Raw genomic sequence first — 19,716 nt, 5'->3', positions numbered from 1 at the left:
TTTCCGTTCTTCTTTTTAACCACAACAGTGTTAGCAAGCCACTCAAGATAAAAGATTTCCTTGATTGCCCCAGCTTGCTTTAACTTATTAACCTCCTCTTTTACTGCCTCGGCATGCTCTTGGGACATACGTCGAGGAGGCTGCTTACGGGGCACTGCGTCGGGACTAACAGTCAAATGGTGACAAATGAACTCTGGATCAATTCCCGGGACATCATAGGTCGTCTATGCAAAAACATCGATGTTATCCTTTAAGAACTTAACTAATTCCTCCTTTTCCGATACTGGCAATTGGTATCCCACCTGAAAATATCTCTCCTTACCCTCTCCTATAAATATCTTGTCCAGTTCTTCAGCAGAATCTCCATCCACATCGATACCCATCCCCCAAGCAGGTTTCTTTAATTGCTATAAAGCTTTCGGAGTTGCCCCCGTTGCTGAACCTTGCCCTGCTCTAACACTTACAGACATCAGACACTGCCTGGCTACCGACTGACTGCCGTGTAATACTCCCACCCTCCTTGGATAGGATATTTCACCATTACGTGCAAAGTTGAAGAAATTGCCCCCATTGCATGGAGCCAAGGCCTAGCTAAAATTGCCGTGTAAGGTGAATACGCCCTGACTACTATGAAGTTAACCTGGACTTGTACATCCTCAACCTGTACAGGCAGCCTAATCATCCCCCGCGGAATCACCGGTTTCCCATCAAAGCCTACTAACGGAGAATCGTACTTCTCCAAATCCTCATCTTTCAACTTTAAACCATTAAACAAGTCGAGATACATAATTTCCGTTCCACTTCCATCATCCACCAAGACTCGTTTCACGTCATATCCCCCGATACGAATAGTTACTACCAATGCATCATCATGGGGTTGACATGTTCCCTCCTTATCTTCCTCAGAAAAACCTAACACTGGCGCTGCCGAGAACCTCATTATTTTAGCCAGTTGATTGCTTCCCTCCATGACTTCATTCCTAAAACTACTATGCACGGACATGATCCGAGAAGGATCCTTGGCTCCTTTTCTCAACTGCGCCAAAATGACGTTAATGGTGCCTAATGCTGGCCGAGGAATATTTCCACGATACATTCTCGTACCTTGATGTCCAACTTGCCCGTCTAGCCTAGACAAGAAATGATTGAGCTTTCCCGCCTTGGCTAATTGGTTCAAATGGTCACGCAACGTTCAACACTCTTCTATGGTATGTCCCTTGTCTTGATGATAATGACAATGAAGATTTTGATTCCTTAAAGATGCATCTCCACTCATCTTGTTAGGTTGTCTAAAGTATGGTTCGTTTCGTATTTTCTCCAATATTTGATGTATAGGTTCCTTGAACAGTGAATTAACCAAAGGAGTTTTAACTGGAAATGGACGACTTGGAAAATCTCACCTAGGCCGACTGCCTTGATACCTCATTCCCCGAAGATCTTTCTTCTCTGGAAATAGCTTTGCTTTGAATCTGGTCCTCCTCAACCCATTTATACTTGTATATATGATCTATAAGCTGGCGCATGTCTACAGCTGCTTTTATTGTCAAGGACTTCCTCAATCCGTGCTCCGTAGGGAGCCCCACCTTAAAAGTTCTTACAGCCACATTTTCAACATCTCCATCAATTTCATTATACATTTTCCAATACCGATCGGAATAAGTTTTGAGCGTTTCTCCTTCCCTCATTGCCATAGATAGTAATGCATCCAAGGGCTTTGGGACCCTACTACATGTTATGAACCAAGCCCCGAATACCCTCGTCAACTCTTCAAAGGACTTTAGGAAACCTTCCTCCAAAGCATTAAACCATCGCATGACCACTGGTCCCAAACTGGAAGGAAAAACTTTACACATCAACGCTTCATTATTCGAATAAACTGTCATCTTTTGATTAAAATGATTGACGTGTTCTACAAGATCAGTCCTGCCATTATAAATGGTAAATATAGGCTGAGAAAATCTATGGGGGAGTTTTGCCTTATTTATCCGGGCCACGAAAGGGGATTTAGAGATTTGCCTTAAGGCTTTACCCATTGCATCATTCCCCTCACCTTGGTATGACCCATCCTCACCTCGCGTCTCCTCCCTCCTCTTTGCCCTGGTACCAGAAGAAGTAATCAAACGGGACTCACTGGGAAAAGACTCAGATGCTTGATGATCATTTCCTCCTCATTTCTCCTTGGAGCTATCACTGGACGAGTAAGACGGGCTCCTCCTACCACGCTTCCTACGATCTAAGCGTTTGCGCAGATAATCTATCTTTGATTGCATTTGCTGCAACACATCATCATGAGACATTTGCCTGTCAGTCTATGATCGTCGTCCAACCACTTGATCACTACGATACGATTCCACCACCACACTTGGGGTGTGTTTCTTTCCATCTCCGCGTTGCATTTTTATAGCTGGGTTTCCCCTTTGGGAACCTACTGATTCTTCCCTTTCCTGATTCGCCTCCGCCATTCACCTTCAAACCAGAACGTCCCACTTTATTGTTCCTACAGACGACGTCAATTGTAAGGATCAAAAATCATGCACAAGCCTAACAATAATAGCGTTTTATAATTCAAGGCCCAAAACAATGAATTTTGTAGAGAGGGTATCAACAACAAAGTTTATGGCGTTCCGATTCTCTCCCCTTCCCTTTTTCTCTCCTCTCTTATTTATACTCCTTGCCCTTACTATCTCAGTCATACACCTCTCATCTACTCAACTCCATTTACTGACACTTGTCCATTCCCTTGTAGTCGGTAATGGAGAAAAGCTCTGGCTCTGTGCCTTGTTCAGGTCATTTTCACATTAATGCAACGGATAAAGCTGGTACTCCCTATTCAATGCAGCCAGAAAGCTGGGTGCAAAACATTCAATGCAATGTTCATAGTTATCTATCCCAACCCAAATATTTGCAAGATACCCCATACATCACCAATCTACCTTTCGTACTTTTCCGGACCATCCCACTTCATCCTCGGGCCCTTGACTTTTATTCTCCTCTATTCCTTACGCTTCCCAGTATGTCTTCGGGTCTTTAGGTCTTAGGGTCCTCGGGTCCTCACAGTTATATTTTCAAAATATATAGCAATGCTAATTTTTATAATAAGAGTTGTAGTCATTAGGTATAACTAAGTTTATAGTCAAATCTTGTCATTTTTATTTATTTATTTATCTTTGTAAGTATCTTGTATAAAAATTGATAGTAGCTTTAATATTATTTATTTATTTATTTTGTTATTAATGTGGTATTAGTCATATTTATTATTCCCACGCTAGTCGTTAACTCGTGTGATACACGAAAAAACTATTAAGCTATCACTTATGACAATGCTAGACAACCTTAAAACCTAAGACAAACCCATGGAATGGATTTGAAATTTTTTCACAAATAAAGAAAGTCTTACGTGAAGTTTTGTGAATATAATACCTTACATTTTGTGAAAGTGAGTCATATTTGATATATTTAAGAAGCAAATAAATATATAATGTAATAATAATAGATATCTAACTCTCATCACAAAAAATGAATGTTGCACGTTAGGATTACAATCTCAAAATTCTCTATTCTATATTCAATACTAAACATTCAATTACTAATGCTCTGTTTGTTTCTACAATGATGTTTTCTAGAAAATGAGTTATTTTCTAAAAAGCATTTTCTATAAAACTATTTCATTTTCCAGTGTTTGGTAGCAACTTTAAATGAGATGGAAAAACAACTTCCTAACTTCCCTTATTTAGTTTGCTGTGAGACAGAGTTGTTTTCCAAAAAAAATTTAATGGAAAAGAATCTCTAAAAATAAGCCATACTTTTTATGTTGACCAAAAATAGTTTTTCTTTGACTCATCTTTTTTTATACTACCAAATTCTGGAAAATATGGAAAACTATCTTTATACAAGGTTTTCTATTGAAACAAACGGAGCTTAAATGGAAAATATTAATTAACCAAAAATTACTTATTTATTTATATAAATAAGTAAACATAGATAATTATATTATAATAATATAAGAATTAAAAGTACTTAAGATATTTGTTGCATGTCAATCAATTAGTATCATCACTACGCGTCTCACGTCACATTGGGCTCAAAGCTAAAAAAAAAAGGGTAAACTACGTATTTGGTCCCTATCCTATACACCATATTTCAATTTGATCCCTAATCTTTTAATTGTGTCAATTTGGTCCCTAACCTTTCTTTACCGTGTCAATTTAATCCTTACAGTTATCTTTTAGATGAAAATTAATGACATGTCTAATGACCAAAATAAAAATTAGTTTCTGTTGGTGTGATAATAAACTAAAATTTTATTTTGGTTATTTGCTATGTAAACAATTTTCATCTAATATATAATGGCAAAGACTAAATTGACACGACATTAAAAGGTTAAGGACCAAATTAACACAATTGAAAGGTTAATGACCAAATTGAAATATGGTGTAAAGGTTAGGGACTAAATATGTAGTTTACCCAAAAAAAAACTAATGGCTAAAACATTTTGCCCATCTTTTATTCAAAAATTAAAAGCTTTCTACTTTCCCAATGCAAGTCATGTGGAGGCTCTGGAAACATAAAAAAGAGTACAAAAACAAAAAGAGAGAAACTACGGCAGTGACTGGAGATGGACAAAAGAAAGAGGAGGAAAAGAAGAAGATGGAGGAAGGAAAGAAGAAACAGCAGTAGAAGATGAATGCATGACACCATGACCAGCGACTTGTGTTGGCAACCTGCTGCTTCAACTTGGCGCAACCCCTGCTGCGTCATCTTCTCCTTCTTTGTTTTTTTTTTCCTTACAAATAAGAAATTTATGGAATGAAGAGGAAGATGACGAAGAGAGAGATGAGATAAAATGTAGTTTTTTAATCCTAAGATTTAGCCATTTACTACACATCCATAACATAAGTAAATAAAAGCTGAAATTTAAAATTTTATGGCAAGAGATACACGTTATTTTTGGTGTTGTTGTTCTTTAAAAAATAACTAGCCTCTGAGCACGCGCTCACACGCGTGCTCAGAGGCTCTTCTATTTTTTAGGTAATGGTTAATTTAGAGCATTTATTATAATTTGGGATTACTACATTTTCCGATCACAAAAGAAACCTAGGGGTGTGATGAAAAATTATTTCACCTGCTAACGCATAATATTCATCACACCCTTAATTATTTCACTTGCAAACAATCAAAATACATGTGATGAATATTATGCGTTAGTAGGTGAAATAATTTTTCATCACATCCCTAGGTTTCTTTTGTGATCGAGAAATGTGGTAATCCCAAATTATAATAAATGCTCTAAATTAACCATTATCCAAAAAATAGAAGAGCCTCACGCGCGTACTCAGAGGCTAGTACTACTATTTAAAGGGCTGCACCCGTTTGGATTCCACATTTTGAATGCCTAAAATATCCTCATCATATCCACTTATAAGTTTTCAACTAATGAGGATAAATATGTAAATTAAAATTCCTACACTTTAAAATCCACAAACTCACGTACGCTTTGCAGTTTCTATCTCACTTTCTATCTCTCATTCTTCTTCAGATTGAAGACATTTAGTTTAGCTCTACATCCTCCTTTCTTTTTCTTCAGATTAAAGACATTTATTATCAGAGACTCTAACAAATTTACAGATTTTATCTTTTACAAGTTCTCTTTGTTTCTTTTCTTTGATTTATGATTAACTTCCTCACTTCTTTTTTTTTTTTCCTTCTACGTTTTTTTTTCCTTTGTAAGATTTTTTTTTTTTTTTTTTTTTTTAAAAAAAAAGAAGTGAAAGAGAAATAGATGTCAGGTTTAAGACGGATATATTAAAAAGCCACTTTTTAATACGTAATTAAATTGCCCTGTGAGATTAATCTTGAAAAAGTGGCTTTTTGGTATATCCGTTTAGGATATATAAATTTGGTGCTGTGTAGGTGGGAATTTATATCCTTTTTTCACATAAGGTTAATTAGTGAAAGGGCACTTAAGTAAGCAAGTGCCAGGTTTCTCACTTTTTTTTTTCCTTCTACGTATTTTTTTTTCCTTTTAAGAACTTTTTTTTTTTTTTACCTTCATTGTATATGTTTTTGGCCTTAAAGTTTTTAGTTTTTCTTTTACCATCATTGTTATTTAGTTATTTATTTAAATAGTTGATGATGTGGTGATTAGATTTTAAAGAGCTTATGATAGAGTTAAATTCTAACTTTGGTTTGTTGATTAAATTTTTTTTTTTTAACTTGGTTTAACCCTTATTCTTTTATCTTTCTCAGGTTCACGTATACACAAATTTTTTGGATTGCATTGAGGAGTCATTGGAATGGAATATTAGATAAGTTCGGGTGAGAGACTTTACAAGAATTAGTATATGTATTAAACCTCACATAAAGTGGTTGTTATCTAAGAAATTGTTGTATATATATAATTTATATTTCGTAAATCTAATTTATAAGTTTTTGAATTTGTGTGAGTTTTAAGTGTATCTAAATTATCCAATTAAAGTTGTCTACACTACACTCTACACAATGCAAGACTACAACCACTAAACGGTTCCTAAATTACAGCAAATTTTCGGATTTCAAAATTCCAATATTTCTTATCATGTTCTCTATCACGATCTCTTTAATCCCTATTAGTTATCACTACCAACATTTTCGTAGAACTTAACTCCACCGAAAACCCACTACCCAGAAAAAATGGTTACTACTATTTTATTCAAATGTCTACTTTATTCTATTTCTACTTGAATTCAAATATTTCAACTACACAAACCTCAATGAATTGGAAAAAATACCTACAACATGAAATGACAACTACACAACCTTTAAAACTGAGAAAAATGAACGTAACATTTTTTTAGTGGAAAAAAACTGTCATTTTTGTTATGGATGTGTAGTAAGTGACTAAATTTTAAGATTAAAACAATACATGTAGTTTTTAAACTTTGAATTTGAAAAAAAAAAAAAGGGGTGGTCAAGTAGTTTTTAAACGTGGAATAGAAAGTGAGATTTTTTTTAATAGTACATGGGATTTTTTTTAAACATGTAGTTTTTCTTTTTTTGATAAACTTTTAAATAAGGATAGGGTCACACCAATTTTCCACTTTAATCTTTTAAATTTCCCTAAAATTTAGCCTTTTATTTTCTTTCAAAATCAGATATGTTAGTGCCTAAATATAAGGATATGGATGGAGAAGTTATATTACTAATTTTATAGTAGGGGTCTTTTTTTTCCAAAATATGGAAGAGATTTAAAAGAAAAAAAGAAGATGAAGAGGAAAATGTGAATTTGAAAAAAAAAAAAAAAAAAAAAGGGTGGTCGGGTAGTTCTTAAACGTGGGATAGAAAGTGGGATTCTTTTAAATAGTACATGGATAGAATATGAGGTTTTTTAAAACATGTAGTTTTTCATTTTTTGATAAACTTTTAAATAAGGATAGGGTCACACCAATTCTCCACCTTAATCTTTTAAATTTCCCTAAAATTTAGCCTTTTATTTTCTTTCAAAATCAGATATGTTAGTGCCTAAATATAAGGATATGGATAAAAAGTTATAGTAGGAGTTTTTTCCCCCCCAAAATATGGAAGAGATTTAAAAGAAAAAGAAAAAGAAAAGTGGAAAACATGTATTTGAAAAAAAAAAAAGTGTACAGATGAATAAGAAAAACTACCCGACCACCTTTATCCTTTTGTGACTAAAAAAAGATTTATCCTTTTTTCTTTTATTTTCTATTATATTTCTTTTTCAAGTTTTTTATTTTTTTTTTTGAATTTTTGTACAGAAGGTGTTTACATATTATGGGGATTGCATTTTTCACGTTGTAGTGGTTATGAAAAAATGGGAAATTATTTTGTGAGAATTAAATAATAATAAAAAAGCAATCGACAATTTTTTCTAAATCAGGAATTTTTTTTTGGATAATATAATATATTGGCAAGCGGAATTTGAATTTGAATGATTATTTTTTAACGATAATTTGATAATTGAAAAGATTGATTTGAACATTGAACATTTCCATTAAAATAGAATTATTGATGTACGTTACCATGGGATAAATATAAGGTGTTTTTAAACATTGAATTTGAAAAAAAAATAAAATAAAAAGTGGCCGGGTTGGGTATTTTTTGGATCGAACGTGGGATAATTTTATGTTTTATTTTCCTCAAAATAGGGGTACTTTTTTTTTTGGATAAAATGTACGACTTAAAAAAATGTTACGTACATTTTTCTCAGTTTTAATGGTTGTGTAGTTGTCAAGGATCAATGTTAAGTACCTTTCAAATGTCCACTTCTTAATGAATTGTCATTTCATGTTGTAGGTATTGTGATCCAAAGACAAGGCTGCCTTATGCTACAAAAGAACCATTCAACCAACAAATTTTTAGATTCTATCTTTTGCAAATTCCTCTTTGTTTTCTTTTCTTTGGTTTTTTATATGTATCACGTTACTCTTTTTTTCTTTTTTTTTAAATGTAATTTTGAAATTTTGAATTGAAATAAAAATAGTTACTACAATACTCCCTGATTAATAATCAAAATATAAATGATCAATTACTATTTCCTCACTTTTTTTTTTCCTTCTTCGTATTTTTTTTTTCTTTTTAAGAATTTTTTTTTAGCATCATTGTATATGTTTTTGGCGTTAAAGTTTTTTAGTTTTTTTTTTTACCATTATATGTTTTTGGCATTAAATTTTATTTTTTTATTTAGTTATTTATTTAAATAGTTGATGGTGTGGTGATTAGATTTTAAAGAGTCCATGATAGAGTTAAATTCTAAAAAATCTTTATCTTTATTCTGAACAATTTTAGTAGGATTTTCAGGAAAAAAAATGATCTCATCAAAATTTAAATCAAACACAAATTCTAACAAACTTATTCTACTATCTTTAATAATTTGCATCTATTATAATTTGAAATTACTTTATTTTCTAATTACAAAAAATTCTTACGGGTGTGATGAATATTATGCATTTGTGTTTGTGAGAAGTTCAATCACTGCGAAGTTTTTTTTTTTTTTTATGAACATGAGGAGTGTTTTTTTTATAGAACTTTTTTTTTTTCAATAGGAAAGTGCGTAGATATTTGATACTGTGTGTTTCTTCTTTTTTTTTAGGGTTTTTTTTTTTTTTTTACTTGAATTTCTAAAGGTTTCACAGTGAGGAGTTTTTTTTTTTAACTACTGGGAAGAGTTTGTATTTGTGAGAAGTTACGTGGGTAGACAATTGATAGAGTGTTATTTGAACATGGGGAGTTTTTTTTTTTTTTTTTGGTTGACGAACGTGGGGAGTGTTTTGGACCTTTTGGTGTACTGGGAGTGTTTTTTTTTTTTTTTTTGGTGGCCGGGGTAGTTTTATTTTTTATTTTTTTTAAGAATGTGGGATAGTATTTCAATGTAGAAGTAGGAGTAGTGTTTCAAACGTGGGTAGGAATTTATTTTGGATGGAATTTACTATTTTAACCCTATTTTGATTAGTTTAGATTAATAAAATGTAGTTTTTTAATCCTAAGATTTAGCCATTTACTACACATCCATAACATAAGTAAATAAAAGCTGAAATTTAAAATTTTATGGCAAGAGATACACGTTATTTTTGGTGTTGTTGTTCTTTAAAAAATAACTAGCCTTTGAGCGCGTGCTCAGAGGCTCTTCTATTTTTTGGGTAATGGTTAATTTAGAGCATTTATTATAATTTGGGATTATTACATTTCCCGATCACAAAAGAAACCTAGGGGTGTGATGAAAAATTATTTCACCTGCTAACGCATAATATTCATCACACCCTTAATTATTTCACCTGCAAACAATCAAAATACATGTGATGAATATTATGCATTAGCAGGTGAAATAATTTTTCATCACACCCCTAGGTTTCTTTTGTGATCGGGAAATGTAGTAATCCCAAATTATAATAAATACTCTAAATTAACCATTACCCAAGAAATAGAAGAGCTCACGCGCGTGCTCAGAGGCTAGTTTTATTTAAGTTTCATGTTATATCCTCCTTCCTTTTCATCTCCTTCTTCTTCTGGAAATATCAAAAAAAAAAAAAAAAAAACCCGAATAGAATAACAAAAGACTTGATTACTTGACTTCCAAGATTATCCAGATAAGTATATAAGCAAATATTCTTATTTTACTTATCTTTTTTTTTTTTAGTTTTCTATTTCTTACATTCAATTGCTGCTTTAAAATATTGTATTTGTTTTTGCTCTCAACGTGTCTTCTTTTGACTTCCATTCATTGTTATCCAATTTTTAATTCCCCGGGTTGCAACCATTGTCGTATAGAATCTAAGGTGAGTAGGGTTGCTTTTTTATTTATGCTGTAATAAATTTATTTTAGAATTTTTTTGAACAAAAATTTAAATGGATATAATCTTAATTGCAAGCCAGGCAAGACTGCGTGTGGTGCTGTTAGCAAACTGTGGAACCCAACATGCAGAGCATTCCTCAAAATCCCATTAATTCTTTGATTTCGTAAGAAAATCAATGGAACTCAATGGATGGTTGTGTCACTCGATCATTCATTTGCTTGCAAAATTTTTTTGGTTTTATTTCGGATTGAACATTTGCATCTTTGGCCTCTACTCTACAACACCATTTTGTGCTTTGTGTGGTGCCCATTGGTCTTACCATTTTTTTATTTTTGCAGATGTTATATACATGTGCAAAGAACATGAGGATATTAGCAAGATGGGGGAACAATTAACTGCCCTGCCTTTGAATTAATGAGAAATGTACTTTTTTTTCAAGTAAATATTATGTATTGTAAGTAGCTGACTGTTTTTTTACCATTTATTCATCTTATTGAGAAACTACCTTTTGATTGTGGACTTAGTAGAGGGCACAAAAATTTTTCGAAATCATTTTGTTTGCATTTTACTAACTGAATGGCATATACTGTTTTGTTTGATTATTTTCTTTCTTTTATTTTAGAATTCTTTTCATTTTTTATGTTGCATTATATTCTTGATTTTTTTTTTTCATTTGATAGTGCAAGTTAGCTAGGAGTGATATAAATAATTCTGAGTTTATTTTAGTAACCATTAAATTTGAATATCCAAACATTTTAGTAAAGAGATCGTGAAAAAGAAAAATATAAGGCGGATCAAAATTTTAGTAACAAATAAATTTTATGAAGCTTAAAAAAAAAAAAAAATTCCAGACAAAATGACTACAAACATATCAAAAGGAAAAACATTTTAGATGGGTTTGTGGGAGATATGTAACAACAATATAGGAAACCCACACATATTGTAGGAGAGAGGTTTCATGAGAATCTCTCATAAGATAATTTTCCTCTTTCCTTATTTATTCATTACATATAACCTTACAAAATTTATTAGCAAAAAATAAATAAATAATTAACAAAAAATAGAAAATTCTGTAAACATAACAGGATAACTGCAAATGTTGTTGTAAAACATTTGGAAGGCTTAATAAAAGATGTTGAATCATAATCTTCTTTGTCATACACTATCATATATATATGGTTTATGGATGAAATTTTTAGAAAACATTTTTATTATCCAGACATTGTTTACTTTATGAGATCCTTATATATTGTGGTCATGACATTGAAAAAAATATAAGTTTCAAATGTGACTCATAAGGATATTTGTAACTAAAAAAATGGTAGTTTATTTTTTAAACAATTTTTTAATAAAGGCTGAAATACACTGTTGATTCCTAAAGTTTAGGTATTGAGCACTTTAATATTTGAAATTCCAATTGAACACTATTAGTCTCTAAAGTTTAGAAAATTAACAATATATCGGCCCTTCCATCAACTTCCATTAGTTTCCATGCCTACATATTTAATGGGGCAGCAATCTTATATATTTTTTTAATGGGGCAGCAATCTTATATATAATATAAGATTGCTGCCCCATTGCGCTCAGAGGCTCTTCTATTTTTTGGTTAAGGGTTAATTTAGAGCATTTATTATAATTTGGGATTACTACATTTTCCAATCACAAAAAAAAAAAATCTAAGATTGTGATGAAAAATTATTTCACCATAAATAATACTCATCACACTCAGTTTTTTTTGTGATTGGAAAATGTAGTAATTCCAAATTATAATAAATGCTCTAAATTAACCCTTATCCAAAAAATAAAAGAGCCTCTTTTTAAATAATGTGCTCAGCCTTCGATTATATATAGATTAGTTTGTAAATTTTTAGTAAAATTAATTATAGCTTTAGGCATTTCCCATGTTGATATTTCGCTAATACAAGATGCAAGTTGGATTTTCATTATAGAAATTTCATTTTACTTTGTGTCTCTAGGAGCATTCACATTGGTGGTGTTAAAAAATTTAGCTTTTAGCAACTCAAAATTCTATTTTATTTATTTTAACACCTCATTTTACAATACACCATACATCTTATCTTCTTTTTTTTTTTTTGATAGGAACCATACATCTTATCTTCTATTTTTACATATGACTCATTAAAATCATATAAGCAACCCAATAAAATAAATACGAGCCTCTAAGCACACGCTCATGTGCATGCTCAGAGGCTCTTCTATTTTTTGAGTAAGGGTTAATTTAGAGCATTTATTATAATTTAGGATTACTACATTTTCCAATCACAAAAAAAAACCTAGGGGTGTGATGAAAAAATTATTTCACCACAAACGCTTAACACTCATCACATCCCTAGGTTTTTTTTGTGATTGGAAAATGTAGTAATCCCAAATTATAATAAATGCTCTAAATTAACCCTTACTCAAAAAATAGAAGAGCCTCTGAGCACGCGCGTGAGCACGTGCTCAGAGGCTAGTATAAATAAATACCATTTGAGGAGTCCACCAATTCTTTAAGTTTAATATCAAAAGATGTAATTTTTTTGTGTGCATGTATTAATATTTTGAACCCAAGGCCAAAAGTTTAATGAATAAAAAATACCTGGGTAAAATTCTATAAAACGTTTTTTTTTCTTCCTCTTTTCTTTAAAGATAATATTATAGAATCATGGAAAAAGTTGCTTCTAAATAATATCTAAATAATAGGCAAAATTTTAGGAAAAAAAATACCTAAGACATGTTTTAAAAAAAAAAAATTAAATGTAAAACAGTGCTGGCATATATATTATTAAAATACCAAAACATGAAACCAACGTTATTTTTTTTTTTTAAATTTTACATTTAAATTTAAAATGTAAAACAATGTTGGCATGTTTTTTTTTTTTGGCTTGAAATTGTAAAAAAATATGAAGCCAAGGTTGAAGGACTCACACTTTGTGCAAATTCAGAAGGCATGGTTTGTTTGGAGTCTTTTTGTCTTTTGGTAAGTTATTTTGAATCGGATTAAATTTTACCAATTTTTAAAATGTATGTACATTAAAATTTAAAATAACGTAACATTTTAAACTATTAAATATAAGAGATATTTAAGGGTGTAGGTTTTTATCCCTAAAAGTTAGGCTATTATTTAGAAGCAATTTTCACCACAATTTTTAAATTTAATCTTTAAAGATAACTTCTCTAGTATCATTCTTGTTTTAGCAAATTTGCATATATGGCAATTGCTTACAGGATCAACAAATTTGCAATGAAAGGCACAAAACAATATTAAATTTCATATGTTAGGATATTTACAAAAAATGTTTTTTAACAACTACTTGATAGATTAATTACCACTTCGCTCACCCGAATTCATCCAATGTGCTTGCTATGAAATCTAACCAAATTGTTGATATGTCACCCAAAAAAAATACAAAAAAAATAGAGAGTAAGGCTTAAATGTAAGAAAAATAGAAAACTAAAATAATAGGAGGAAGATAGGGCACCACTTAAAACACATACACTAAAATAATGAGTCAAACCCAATAACCACACAAAAAAAAAAAATTAATATATATCATTCCCATTATTTAAAAATAGTCATTAATTAAAGAAAATATTAAACACCCATCAAACTGACCAAATAAAAGAAAAGAAAAGAAAAGATTAAAAAAGATAAGATAAGATAAGATAATGATATGGAAATGATAATAGAATTACATTTTATTATGTATATGTAATACTTTGATTTTTTTTTTTTTTTGAGAAGATTAAATACTTTGATCTTGATCTACGTAATTGCAAGTTGCAACAACAACCATCCCGTCACTTCGGTAGTAGAGTAAGGGCTGGATATTTGCTATCCAATGAATCCGGGACAAAGTATAATTTTGTTTCATAGGGAATCAATGAGTTTCCTTTTTTGTGGATTCCAAACTTGATTTATACTTATCGGGTAAAAAAAAAGTTTATCTACAATTTACACGCTTAGAAAATTAAGATCATCTAGGCTTTCCAAAAAAAAAAAAGAAAAAAAAAAGAAAAGAAAATTAAGATCATCTAGGATTCTTGTTGTATTCAAGATTAAAATCATCTACAATTTCTTTTCATTAGGATTCTTGCAGGTGGCTAAGAATGTTTACTGTAAACTATCTTAATAACTAAAAACTAATTAATGAGAGTTTTATATAGTAGAGTATACTATTGGCAATGGAATTCAATCCATGTTGAAGAGTAGTAATATGAGTTGTGAAACAAAAACGTGAAAGCAAATATAAACCAACACAAAGAACCCAACACGCATGAGGCATCCAAAATAGAGGTGATCAAAGATACTTACATTTTGGTAATTGATTACACTTCAAGCCTAAAGTTCAAACAGTCTGTTGGAGTTGGAGAACAAAGCACACGAAAATCTTGAAAATCAACACCCCAGTGCACGTTTCTTGAAGAAATATGTGAAAGAAATTAAAGGTGAGATTGAAATATTTGATTTCTTTGTAGAATATAAGAAGTTGTTCATGAATTAAAAAACCAAAATAGAAAAAACCAATGTACATTAACATACACATTGAGACACATACCGTTGAGCAGGAGCAAATAGAAAAAATAATAATAATGGTGAAAAGAAGATTAACACAGAATTGAGAGAATTGGTGAACTGAAGAGGAAACTATTTCAGTTTGAAAACCAACGTAAGTGTATTGGGAGTGTAGTCTTATTTTGTAGATAGTGTTTTATATGGGAGTTAAAAGAAGCACTTTTACCAAATTTTGTCCCTACTTAAACGTAAGCTGTAGGGGTATTTTGGAACAAAAGTAAAATCCGGTCCAAACAGGAGAAGCTCCTTAAATAGTAGTATAGATAAATAGATAAAAACTGGATAAGCAAAAGAAGTTAAAGAGGAGTTAAATTTTTTAAATCTGATAGTAAAGTAAAGCAGTTTCTTAGGAGTAAAACATGGGAGAGTGGAATTCAAGCAATTTGTTAGGAGTAAAATGTGGGAGTGGAATTCAAACGTGTTAAGGTTTTTTTTTTTTTTTTTTTTTTAGAATTTTAAAAAAAAGGGGCAGTTTCTTTTTTACAAAATGTAGGATTTTTTTTTTTCAAAATAGAAACGTGGTAGATAATTTTTTTGATACAACATGGCTTTTTTCATTAGGTTTTTGTTTTCAATTTTTATCAATTTAATATTTTAAACCATTTCTTATGATTTAGAGATAAAGATAAGTTTATTAAATTAAGGGTGTTTCGTTAGTTAGTTTTTTTTTTTTTACTGAACGTGAGGTTTTTTCTAAGAATAAAATATTCGAAATTTTACTATTTCGTTGTGTTTTTTTTTTTTTTACTCAACGTGAGGTTTTTTTAAGAATATAATATTAGAAACATGTGTTAGAAAAAGTGGGCTAGTAGGAGTGTTCCTATTTTGTAGGTAATGTTTTTTCAAATTATCTAAAATTTAGGAGTTTTTAAATTGATAATTTTACATGTGTAACTCTACTATTTAAGCTTTACAACTGGTAAATTTAAGGATATTTTGGGCATCAAAATTGAGGAATCCAAACAGGAAAAGCTCCTTTAATAATAGTATAGAAAATTTCTTAAAAAAAAAAAAACGAAGAAGGAAAAAAAAAATGAGGAAATAAAAGATAAAGATTTTTTAGAATTTAACTCTATGATGGACTCTTTAAAATCTAATCACCACATCATCAACTATTTAAATAAATAACTAAATAAAAAAAAAATTTAACGCCAAAAACATATCCAATGATGGTAAAAAAGAAATCTTAAAAAGAAAAAAAAAATACGAAGAAGGGTGAAAAAAGAAGAAGTGAGGAAATAGAAGGAAATAGTAATTGATCATTTATATTTTGATCATTAATCAAAATTTCAAAATTACATTTAAAAAAAAAAAAAGTAGAACTCAAAGAAAGTCATTCATAAACCAAAGAAAAGAAAACAAAGAGAAACTTGCAAAAGATTGAACCTGAAAATTTGTTGGTTGAATGCTTCTTTTGTAGCATAAGGCAGCCCTGTCTTTGAATCACATTACCTACAACATGAAATGACAATTCATTAAGAAGTACAATGGTAGAGTATATGAAGGAAACATTCATTTCAAAATTACATTTAAAAAAGAAAAAAGAAAAAAAAAAGAGTTAACGTGATACATATAAAAAAAATAAAAAGCTCAAAGAAAGTCAATCATAAACCAAAGAAAAGAAAACAAAGAGGAACTTGCAAATGATAGAAACTGGAAATTTATTGGAGCCTCTGACAATAAATGTCTTTAATCTGAAGAAAAAGAAACGATGATGTAGAGCTAAACTAAATATCTTCAATTTGAAGAAGAATGAGATATAGAAAGTGAGATAGAAAGCGTACGTGAGTTTGTGGGTTTTAAAGTGTAGGAGTTTAAATTTACATATTTATCCTCGTTAGTTGAAAACTTGTAAGTGAATATGATGAGGGTACTTTAGGCATCCAAAATGTGGAATCCAAACAGGAAACCCCTTAAATAGTAGTATAGATAAACAACTCAACAAATTCATTTCATTATAACCTTCTTTCTCTCCACTCTCTTCCTCTCTGCCTGAACTCTACCCCCTTTCTCACGCACTACTATACTCACTACCACAACAAGCCATTGCCACCAGTGACCGCAAATACAACCACAAGCCATTGCCACTGTCACCACTAGCCATAACTACAACCCACTCCTACCATTAGCCCCACCACCCTGTAAAATGACCAAGCACAATCGCTACCCACTACCATTACCCACCACCAACAAGATGACTCACCATGGTCTCCACCAAACGACCTCCAAAACCCAGTAACCCACAACCCACCAAACAAAAATCTCCATCACGATCTCCACAAAAACACAATCTAACAAACGGTGATCTCCACCAAATGTGGAAGCCAGAAAAACCCAATTCGACAAACCCAACATGCCAATGCCGATCTCAACAAACACTGCACGATTGATATAACATTATTTGGTCTCAATATATAAGGATTCTCTTCATTTAAAAGAAATTTATTTCATGGTTCTGATTAAACATTACAAATTTAGAAGTGTATCAAGTGTCACATCACTTAAAATTTCAAATGGGGTGATACTACGTGCTCTTTCAAATCAATAAATAATATATTAGTAGTAAAATAGACTCATATTTAGAATGAAATAGAAATACAATTATTTTTCTCAGGTTGATTTGATGAGTTAATTTTGTTGTTTTTTGACAATGTTTCACTTTTTTTTTTTAATTTTTATTTATGAATAGAAATTTGTATTTAACAAAAAGAAAATGATAAGGATACAAAATAGGGAACTTCCCTTTCTACGTAACTATACGGCATACACACTAGGAGGGCAACAACTGAGACCAAAAGAACCAAACCAATCTTGATTCCTAGACCATTTAACTAATTCATAAGTAGTCTTATTAGCCTTAAGATAAACTCAACTAATAAAATAACTTAAACAAGTAAAAAATATGCCACATAGACAATGTTTCACATATAGTTTAATGAATTGAAATCTGTGCAATATAGAGCCTGTTTGGTAAGAGATTTTTAGTAACGTTTGTATTTTTAAAAAATGTGTACATAAAAAAGTATGAAAATACGTGTAATATTATTTAAATACTAAAAATTATTATTTAAACAACAATAATAAATGGGACCTATAATTCAAGAGCTGAGCTTAAAATTAAAAAATTAGATTTAATCTCAACTCTTGAATCATAAAAAATAACCTTAATTATGAGGGCGTTTGGATAGCACAGTTGCGTTCACGTCTGGCCGTTTTTTTTTTTTTTTTTTTTTCACGCGCATGTGTCACTGTTCATTGGCCATGAACAGTGATTTTAGGCCAATAAACAGTACTTTTTGGGATGAACAGTAATTTTTACACATTAAAAAATTATTTTTATACAGTATTTTTAGTTTTCAGTTTTTAATTTTTAACAATAAGTTCTATCCAAACGGACTCTATATCTCATATTAAAAAAAGAGTCTATCTGATCCTATTACAATTTACAAGTAAAAGTAATCATTTTGAACTAGTTTGGATTTCGTGCAGTGCTAACTTTAAAAGGGAAGCAACAGAAAAGACAACCCAAGAAAAAAATAAAATAAAATAAAATGGGCGTGTTGCCATATAGGGTGTACGGAAGCAGACTATTGTGATTGTGACTTGTGAGTGGTTCTCTTCTGACAAAAAGTAGTGGGATTTTTTCCACACTATACACCTGTGTTTATTTATTTTATTTTAATTTTATTGTTTACTATTTTTTTTGAGAATCTATTTTATTGTTTACTAAAGAAAATGATTATTGTAGTTGATAGTCATGAAAATATGTAGGAATTAGGATAAGATATTCAATGCGGTTTAGACAAAACGATAGTTCAAATAATCCTTTTGAACTATTATTTTTAGTATTATTGTTTAAGTGTTGTGAAAATAGGTGTGGGTTAAAAAGTGTTGTAAAAATATGTATTTTAATGTGTAAACATTCAAAACTGATATTTAACCATCCCTACTAAACACCCCATAGGATCACAACAGAAATTCACCTTATATAATTTGACTAATAATACTTGGAGCATTAGCATCGGTTTTTGTAAATTTTTCTATTTATTTTTACGTTAAAACATACCTTTTTTTTTTTTTTTTACGTAATTACCTCTCAAAAACATCTAAATCAGTTAATCTATTTTATAATATATTGTATGTAAATAATAATATTTCTTCATTTTTTAATTAATATTTTATCCTTATCTTTTTCTATCTCTTTACTTTTACTAAATCCTTTCATATTTGACGGATCAAACCATTTGGAGCCCTCCATCCTCTATCTCAGATTACCCTTCCACCACAAGCACCGATCCACAAGTGTCAATCTCCATCGATCCCACAAGCATCGATCTTTGCTGCTAGCACCAATCCACAAGCATCAAAACCCATTCCCCTCAACCCACAAGCATTGATCATCGCCGCTAGCTAGCACCAATCCACAAGTGCATCAAGTTCACAACAGTGCTCTCTCTCTTTCTCTCTCTCTCTCTCTTTGTTGGTTTGTCTGTGTGGGTGTGTTTGTCTTTGTGTTGGTTTGACGGTGTGGGTGTTTGTGTGTATTTGAATAAGAAGAAGATGATGAGGGAGAGCAGAAGTCTAAGTTGGTTTTGCAGATAGAGAAGAGAGAGAAAAAATGAGCAAATTTGTGAAATTAATAAAATATTATGATGCAAAGCTACAGTGAGCATTTGCATCAGTCCAGCTAAATTTTTTCATCTATTTTATTTTTACATTGAGAACTCACTTTTTTTATTTTACACTGTCACTTTTTAAAAACATTCGCATCAGTTATCTATTTTACAATCTATTCTATTTAAATAATATTATTTATTTTATTTTTAATATCTATCTATTACATTTATATAT

General features: G+C 30.8%; 1 protein-coding gene across 1 annotated transcript; it reads right to left on the bottom strand.

Moving 5' to 3' along the window:
* Positions 1-1,400: 1,400 nt before the first annotated feature.
* LOC142635205 (uncharacterized) lies at positions 1,401-2,297 on the bottom strand. The gene is made up of 2 exons (XM_075809403.1): positions 2,206-2,297; positions 1,401-2,097 (listed from the first exon to the last, which is right to left on the bottom strand). Exons 1-2 carry the CDS (start codon positions 2,295-2,297, stop codon positions 1,401-1,403), a joined length of 789 nt encoding a protein of 262 aa, XP_075665518.1.
* Between the last annotated feature and the right edge of the window lie 17,419 nt (positions 2,298-19,716).

The sequence above is a fragment of the Castanea sativa genome, chromosome 5 (genome assembly GCF_040712315.1).
Source record: "Castanea sativa cultivar Marrone di Chiusa Pesio chromosome 5, ASM4071231v1".
Classification (NCBI taxonomy): domain Eukaryota; kingdom Viridiplantae; phylum Streptophyta; class Magnoliopsida; order Fagales; family Fagaceae; genus Castanea; species Castanea sativa.
Note: the sequence above shows the minus strand (reverse complement) of the source record. Positions and strands in the feature narration are given on the sequence as shown.